At 35.8% G+C, this 9001-nt stretch overlaps 1 protein-coding gene across 1 annotated transcript; it reads left to right on the top strand.

Moving 5' to 3' along the window:
• The first annotated feature begins 1863 nt into the window (after positions 1-1863).
• LOC108751188 (histone-lysine N-methyltransferase SETMAR-like) lies at positions 1864-2688 on the top strand. The gene has a single exon (XM_018491271.1). It carries the CDS (start codon positions 1864-1866, stop codon positions 2686-2688), a length of 825 nt encoding a protein of 274 aa, XP_018346773.1.
• Positions 2689-9001: the final 6313 nt, after the last annotated feature.

The following is a 9001-nucleotide window of genomic DNA, read 5'->3' as shown; positions in this document are numbered from 1 at the left end:
TTTTGCAAATAATTTAATTCTGCTATAAACTGTTTTATATATTGCGATAAGTCTTTGGGTTTGCTACTACCGCAGTAAATAGCTACTATGAATGATTTATTCATCCTTGCTGCATGAATTATTTCAAAATAAAGATGATCCTGAGCATCACATGGGAGAATCTTCCTTAGAAAATCTGCATCAGATATGACGACTAGTTTTATTCTCGATTACATGCATCTAGACTGCATAGGTGTGATGAAGAAATTGCTTGAGATGTTAATGTACGGTCCTTTAAAAATTAAATTAACTCGAATTCAAGAAATGATAATTTCGCAAAGGCTTCTTTCTTTAAGATTACAAATACCATCAGAGTTTCAAAGAAAAACCAGATCACCTTTTTGCGTTCATCAGTGGAAAGCTACGGAGTTTAGGTTTTTTTTATTATATTGTGATCCCATTGTTTTGCAAAATGTTATTTCCAAAAATTTATATAGGCACTTTTTATTATTACAGTTTGCATTTAAAATTTTATGTTCCGATTGGGTTGCAGTACAATTTAATGCTAAGGCTAACCAATGTTTAAAAAAATTTTTTTTACTTGTACCAGAGTTATATGATAGAGAAGCTCAAGTTTTAAATATATACAATCTTGTTCATACAGCTGATAATGCTCTAAATTGGGGTGTTCTTTAAGTAGAATCAACTGTTTTCCGTTTGAAAATACTTTAAGCAAAATTAAACAAACCCTTCAAACTTCTGTTAAACCATTAGTCCAAGTTTGTCGAAAAAAACAATTAAACTGAAAAAACTACAATAATTTCATTGCCAAGTGAATTTAAAATCAATAATACTACTTTACACATTACTAAAGTAACTATTAATTTTTTTATTCTAATTATAAACAGAACCCCCAATAACGTAGTTCTTTTAAACAATAATTACATAATGAAAATTGAAGTAATCTAGGGCTCTGAAGCAATGGCATCGGCAATTTTTATTTGTGGAAAAGTATGGATGTCAAAAAAAAAATATACACTTTTCCTGAAAAATCAACTGTCATTGCAATCTGAGATTCATTCAAAGTCTACTGATAATTTAATTTTTCCATTTAATTATGTGCAACAAAAATTAAAAATGATGGAACTTGCAATGAAGCTACGGAGACCTAAGCAATTGTTCGTTACATCATTTTTTCACTGGGATTAATTAATAAGAACATAATTTTGTTTTAAAATGTTTATATGCTTTTTATCAGTTGTATTTATTATATGTACAACAGTAATATAATAAAAATATTGATGCCAAGTACAGTTATTTTGTATTTATTACTTTATGTAAATAATTAAAGTTTAATACGATTTCCCAGTGTGATAGCCCATATGCAGTCTTTTATAATTATTAAAACAATTGTTACAATTTGCAAGTTTCATCATTATTAATCGTTTACATAAAGTAATAATTTTTTGAAATTTTCTAAAATAAATAATATTTTGTCTTTGTTTTTCTCAATTCTGTTCGATAATAAATTTTTAAAATATTTAAATTAATAAAAAAGTTTATATTGTTATGTTTTTAAATATGTATGTTATATGATTAAATATATTGTACGAGGTTTGATAAAAAAATAACGGGAATTTTTTAATTTCGCGGGCTGTATAAATCCAATTTTTAACTTTTTTTTTCATCTTGTTTGTACACATGTTTCTGACGTATATGTTGACATTTGCATCCATTTTGAATGTTTAGTTTATTGTTGACAGTCGAAAAGGTTATACGTGTTTTGGTGTGCTCGACGATTCTTTACTTTCGGAAAAAATGGATCAAAGAATCTGTATTAAATTTTGCTTGAAAAATGGAATATAGTGTAGCACCGTATTTGAAATGTTGACTGTTGCTTTTGATGAGTCTACTATGAGTAAAACAAGAGTTTACGAGTGGTACAAACGTTTCAAAGAGGGCCGTGAAGACGTTGAAGATGACGATCGCCCTGGACGCCCTAGCACATCAATAACCGACGATAACGTCGAACAGGTGAAGAAAATGATTCTGGAAAATCGCCGAATCACTATCAGAGAGATTGCTGATGATGTCGGCATATCATTCGGCTCATGCCAAGCAATTTTTTCGGATGTTTTGGGCATGAAACGTGTGGCAGCAAAGTTTGTTCCGAAATTGCTGAATTTCGACCAAAAACAACATCGCGTAGATATCGCTCAGGAATTGCTGAATGAAGTCAACAACGATCCAGAACTTCTCAAAACGGTCATAACAGGTGACGAAACATGGGTATATGGGTATGACGTCGAAACCAAGGCCCAATCATCCCAATGGAAGCTGCTTGAAGAGCCAAGACCGAAAAAAATTCGACAAGTTCGATCAAATGTGAAGGTTCTTCTCACTGTTTTTTTCGATTTTAATGGCGTAGTGCATCATGAGTTCCTGCCATACGGTCGTACGGTCAATAAGGAATACTACCTGGACGTTATGCGCCATTTGAGTGAGCAATCTGACGAAAACGCCCAAAATTATGGTAAAACCACTCGTGGAAATTGCATCATGATAATGCTTCCGCTCACACCTCACTGCTTATTCGATTTTTTGGTAAAAAACAAAACCGTTATTTTGCCTCAGCCACCGTATTCACCGGACATGGCTCCCTGTGACTTCTTTCTATTCCCGAAGCTGAAGAGAACCCTGAAGGGATGACGTTTTGCCAACATTGATGAAATAAAAACAGAATCGCTGAAGGAGCTGAACGCCGTACCGAAAAGTGAGTTCTGGAAGTGCTTCGAAGATTGGAAAAAGCGCTGGCACAGGTGTATTATATCTGAGGGGGGATTACTTTGAAGGAGACAAAATTGATATTGATGAATAAATAAAGATTCTTTGAGAAAAATGAAAATTCCCGTTATTTTTTTATCAAACCTCGTATAATAAGAAAAAGAGAGATGATATATACACACACGCACACGCACATGCACACGCACACAATATATGATTGTAAGTATAAATATATAATATACGACACATGCGACGAGGCCAGGTACTCATTAGATAGTCTACGCAAAAAGGAACAACATAGTGTAGGAACAGCATAGTGTACTTTGATAGTTTCGATTATCTTCGACCGCACAAGGAACTGATACGATATTTCAGAAACAGTGTTACGATGATAGAGTACAATTTCACGTCCTGTCAGACGTACGATCAGAACTTCTGCGGACAGATGTGCTTGCGGTTTCTACGAACGGTCGATGCGCTCGAATTTATAAAGCCCGACGAGGTGCCGCGAAATCTCAGTATTCGTTGAACACTTTTTCCGTAATATCGTTGACACTTACGCTGAGCGGGAAGAGCAAACTATTTTCCTACCTAACTAGAGTTATGTGACGACGACTACGAGCTCAGTCTGATGATCTTTGAGACTTATCATATGATACCGAACGTGAACGAATCAAACAACAAATTTTATTTCGGCAAAGACGACGCAGAAATTACAATTATCAAGGGTTCGTACGAAGTGCGAGACATAAACAAATTTTTGAAACGTGCAATTTTATCATCCGCTCAGCGACGCGCTGGAAATCATTAACGAAATTATGATGACAATAGCAACAATAATACCGATGATGGCGACGGTATGATGGCCGAGAGTAGAAAATCCAATAACGCTCCGAGCAAACTACAACACAATGAGATGCGAGATTAGATGCGCAGAATTAATTACAGATTACATTTCCTACAGAATTAATTTTGGAAAGCCCAACAGCGTCAGATCGCTGCTGGGATTCTCATCAAAGCGTATTCTATGACAACGAAGATGGCACGAATTGGACGTGTCAGTCAACATAATGAACGTAAACGTTATCCGCATAGAGCGTAATGTGACCGCGAGTGCGAACACCAAACACGCGTACACGATACACAAATTTTCGCCGTCGGGATATAAGATATCGGAAAGGCCTGTACAAATAATTTATCTACCAGTCATCGCACGGCATTACGGATCTAACAATACGCGTTGTCGATCAAAACGGACGATTGCTCGATTTTCGAGGAGAAGAGATTTTCGTCACCAGATTGCACGTGCAACGACGACAGCAATAGCGCAAGCGTCAAATGCTCGTGTTGAACGAAGCGGAGCGCTCGCAAAGAGATAACGCATTTTTTCTCTACTGCAAGGCCAGTAACATCGCTCAACAACATTCACTCATTCAGCTGCATCAGAAAGACGAGGCTCAGCCCGTCGAACGTTAAAATTTTTAAATGTTTGGGATTCACGGTACACAACTTTCGAGATGAGATTCTAAACATCAAGAACGATCCGATTCTCGATTGCATCGTAAAGTTTGTGACCACACGTTCAATCCCTTTACCAACACAACGTTTGGCACAGCGGCGCGATAAGAATACCCATACAGCAACAGAATTTATATACGTTGCCGTGTGAAAGTTTTCTATATGTGAGGGAAAACTGATGAGGAACAAAGAGATTCAAAGTGCTACCGCGATATTGGCAAATAATTGCATCGCGTTCATGTTTGATGAAATTTGATACAAACTCGGTGTGGAGATTGATCTCAACAGAAACGTCGGAATTACCAATACTATCAAGAACTAAGTGTCGCTGATGTATGACAAATCTTTGATCGCGCTAAACACTGGATGGAACACTAGATCTGACACAGAGGAAAGACACTTTAATTTTTGTGTACCACTCAACATGCTATTGGGTTTTTTCGAGGATTACAAACGCATGGTCATTAACGCTCGTCATAAGTTGATATTGATAAGATCGCGCAACAATTGTCTGATTGGAGATTCGGTGACAAACCGACGCTTGATTTGTTCAAATTGCAGTGGTGTATATCACACGTGTTGAACAAAAAAAATAAGCTGTCGATGTTATGAACATTAGAAAGCGGTCGTTATCTGAGCATGAGTTTTCATTCATGGGATTTGTATGAATATCCTCTGTTACAAAATACGACCAAACATTCATGAGCTTTTTCGTCAAAACGGCTAGTTAGCTCGAGAAGCCGCGATACGTTATTTTTGCTCTGCAGACCGATCGAAAGAACAACATATTTCAAGATTTGCAAGTGCGTTCGAAGCTTGTAATTTGAGTAACGGGAAACTCTATCTAAATTCAGATTTTCATCTGTACGATGATTTCAATTTGGATTTTGATAAAAAGAGATACGCTATTCTATTTGATATGTACGCGCGTTTTCGTAAAGCATATTACGAAATCGATTGCTTCGAAACGCTATTCAATGTGCTCTCGTTTGTCGAGAAAGGACCTTTTGCGATCATTAACTATTCGTCAAGACAAAACATCAAGAGCGCTACAGTGGATGTACGCATAAAATTTAACTGCAAGAAGAATATGCCTGCAAATACTACAGTCTATTGTCTCATCATACACGAAATAAACGATTCATCGAAATCGATCGCAATATCGAAAAATCGTTCGCCGTGCCAACGTTTGTGGATCTGCTAGGATTTATCGTCGAAAAGAAATTTATCGTGAAGGAAGAGACGGTATTGAGAAAAGGAGCCATTTTCTCTTATTACATTTTTACATGTCTCATGCCATAGAATTTCTTGACAAAATCCAGAAAGTATTGCGCTTCTTGGCTGAGTGCTTATCACCAAGGATTGCGATGGGAAGACGGGATGATCCTGTACAGCATGATAAAACACCTGATTAGGATGGCTGTATTATAATTGGTGCGGAAGAAAATGATGTCAATAAGGCTTTCGTATAACGTTAAAGAATGTGAAAACGCGAATGGTTAGTGGATATACTCGATAGCGACGATTTGACCATTGAGACGCTGGATACTGATTACGAAGATATAGATTCTTTGAATAATCTAAATGTTATTAATACTATGCGATATATAAAACATGTTAAGAATTGTGCGTTACAGAATGTACTTAAGATATACAATTGGTGTTCGCAATGCCAAAAAAAGTATCAAGTTTAAAATAAAATGTGAGATTTTTTTTTAAATACGTTTTAAATTTATTTCTTTAAACAAAGATGAATTTCTTTAATTTATTGACACCTTATATGCCTAATTTGTTTTTATTGTATATATTGTATACATATATATGTCAATTTGTTTTTATTGTATCATCAATATGATTTGGCAAAAATGCAATGTTTGCAATTTCGCAAGCGCTGATGTACAATAGCTTTGTTAGATTTAATGTAATATATGAAATTTTTTTCAAGAGTATTCGACATTTTACGACATGTCACATGTCCGGATGATGATATCATTAATGTAATTTTAATATACAATTGCGATGTTGTCAAGTAATGCTCATAATAATATTGTATAACATAAAAAGATCTACGCGCATCGCGTCATTAGTCAATCAGATAACATAAGTGACAACATGGAGCGTGATTTGATAGAGTAAGCTGCTTAGTTAAACACCAAAGGAGTATATCGCGTGAGAACAGTGTTGAGATAAATATATCGAATATCTAAAGGAACAAAGCCGTGAAACGCCTGCGATTATTGATCAGTAATAGACAATCACTGATCGCACGTATCCCACGGCTCGAAAGTTTAAAGGAATTAGTGCACAGATGATTCGTATATATACTGGATACAATGTGGGACTCCGTTCAGATCAAAATGGCGTTCGAAAATCATATTCTGACGAGGTCGCGGTAATAAACTCCAATTATATCGAACCTCGCAGATTCCTCGAAGACGCGAGTAAAATTGTGATTGAGCGTGTACAGAGCGTAATGTAAATTTATGACTCTATCAAGATAAGCACTGTATTTAAGGGCGAATTCATAGCAGATAATAAACGCACAAATAAAAGTATCACTATCCGAAACTTTGAACTCTTTCGATGCACCGATTTGCGTGAGTGATACGAGCAGCACATCATCGAGGCCACGTTGGCCGTCGAGGCATCGCTCAAAGAATTCCAGGAATGCGACAGCGGATGGGCGCTGTAGCGAATCCTCAACTTAACTGTTAACGTAAATAAATTAAATTTCATGCGCACGGGATGCCGAATCGAACTCTCGTGAGAAATGCTGAAGAAGGCGATAATCAACGTGCAGTCTATGGACAATGCGTGCTTTGTGTGATCAGACTCCATGTTTAACAATTGTTTGTTCGTAACCTCAATCCTCCTATCAAGGGGCATGTTGATGTTGCGCTGTGCGTGCTACTCTCAACCTTAATACATTCAAAAATTAACTTGTTTTTATTATTGAAAGGGAGAGCAAAATTCTCTCTTAACTGTAAAAAACATCGTATGTTACAAGGAATGTCAGAGGACGATAAGTTCAAGAACCATCCCTCTCTGATGGTTAAGGAAGATGACCTCTGTGAAGGAAAAGCTGGGATGTATGGAAATAAAGGAACTAGGGAACAAACTGTACTGTGAAACAAAGGAAGGATTAATAACATACAATGTAGAATTCTCACAAACAGAGTCACATCCATATTGTATCGGCGCAATCCTAACCAAAGCTACCGAGTCCTTAATAAAACCTTTCGTTTTTCATCTAGTGAGCATAGACCTTAACGATGTCGTAAGTTTCTTGATAGGATCTTTCTTAAATGGAACATACGTGTCGAAGTCACCTAATAATGTCATTTTCATCATGTAAGCGTCCCTGTCCAGTAACCGTGATGTTACCCTTGTCAGCGTGATAAGGTCTTATCGTCCTCTAACATTCCTTGTAACATACGGTGTTTTTTATAGTTGGGAGAGAATTTTGCGCTCCCTTTCAATAATAAAAATAAGTTAATTTTTTCTCAATATAACAAGATTATATCAAGGACTCAAAGTACAAATCGATAAAGATTATACCTCACAGGTAATCATAAATTAATTTCATAAGATGTCACATCATTTTTTACGAATGTTCCAATGGATATAGCGATCGATTGTGTGAATGAGCAATGGAATTTTATTTCCAAGTATTGCTTTGGGCTCGCCTTTATCACCTGTAATTGCGGACCTAGTAATGAGAAGATTAGAGACGGTGTCCTTGATGTCGTTAAATCTGAATATCTTATTTTATTATAGATATGTTGATGACATTTGTACCTCGGTTTTGCCTTCTAAAATCAACATTTTATTACAATTCATTTCATCCACGTCACCAATTCACCACAGAAGTTGGGGGGGGGGAGGATGAAATGAATTTTCTTGACATCACTATATCTATTCATAGGAATCGTTTTATTTTCGATTGGTACCGTAAGCCTTTTTAGGGAGATTTTTAAATTTTAACTCGAATCATCCAATTGCACAGAAAAAAGGTACAATTTTTTCGCTTGTTGACAGAGCTTTTTTACTTTCTGATTTTATTATTATATACGATGATTTCATCGGCTCTCAATTTATTTCTGAAATATTAATTTAATTGAATGTATATTAGATAGTTCAACATCTTAACACTCGGACCGGAGGCGCTTTGTATTTAAAGTTTTAATATTTATATAGACAGTCTTGTTTCCAATCATATTTCTGACTTTAAGTTTCATTCTAAAAATTTGACATTTTTAATTAACATTTTACTTGATAATGATTATCCACTGACCTTTATTTTTGACACTGTTAATCAACGCATAAAAAATTTAATTAAAAATAGACACTTGATACATAGAGATTTGGCTGACAATGTCTGTGCGAACGAATCTGCTTCTTGGCTTACGGCACCATTTATTCCTTCTTACAGAAAAGTTTAAACGACATTAGGGTTTCTTTCCATAGTCCTAATAAAATGGGTAAATATATCAAAGTACAGAAGGATAGTTGCCCCCTTACATCTAAGAGCAATGTAGTCTATAAGATATCGTGCAATAATTGTGATGCGTCATACGTTGGGCAGACGGACAGACGAACTAAAAACCAGAATTACTATACATCGTAATCATATTAGAAATAACACTTCTGTCTGCTCAGTCATAACGCAGCACAGGCTACAATATAATCATGATTTCCAATGGGACAAGGTCAAAATTCT

Source organism: Trachymyrmex septentrionalis, unplaced genomic scaffold (genome assembly GCF_001594115.1).
Source record: "Trachymyrmex septentrionalis isolate Tsep2-gDNA-1 unplaced genomic scaffold, Tsep1.0 scaffold41, whole genome shotgun sequence".
NCBI classification, from domain to species: Eukaryota; Metazoa; Arthropoda; class Insecta; order Hymenoptera; family Formicidae; genus Trachymyrmex; species Trachymyrmex septentrionalis.
The sequence above is the reverse complement of the archived record's forward strand: the minus strand, read 5'-3'. Positions and strand labels throughout refer to the sequence as shown.

What these genes read in the sequence shown, in the direction of transcription:
- LOC108751188 (XM_018491271.1), top strand. Translation starts at nt 1,864, where the DNA reads ATGTTGACTGTTGCTTTTGATGAGTCTACTATGAGTAAAACAAGAGTT.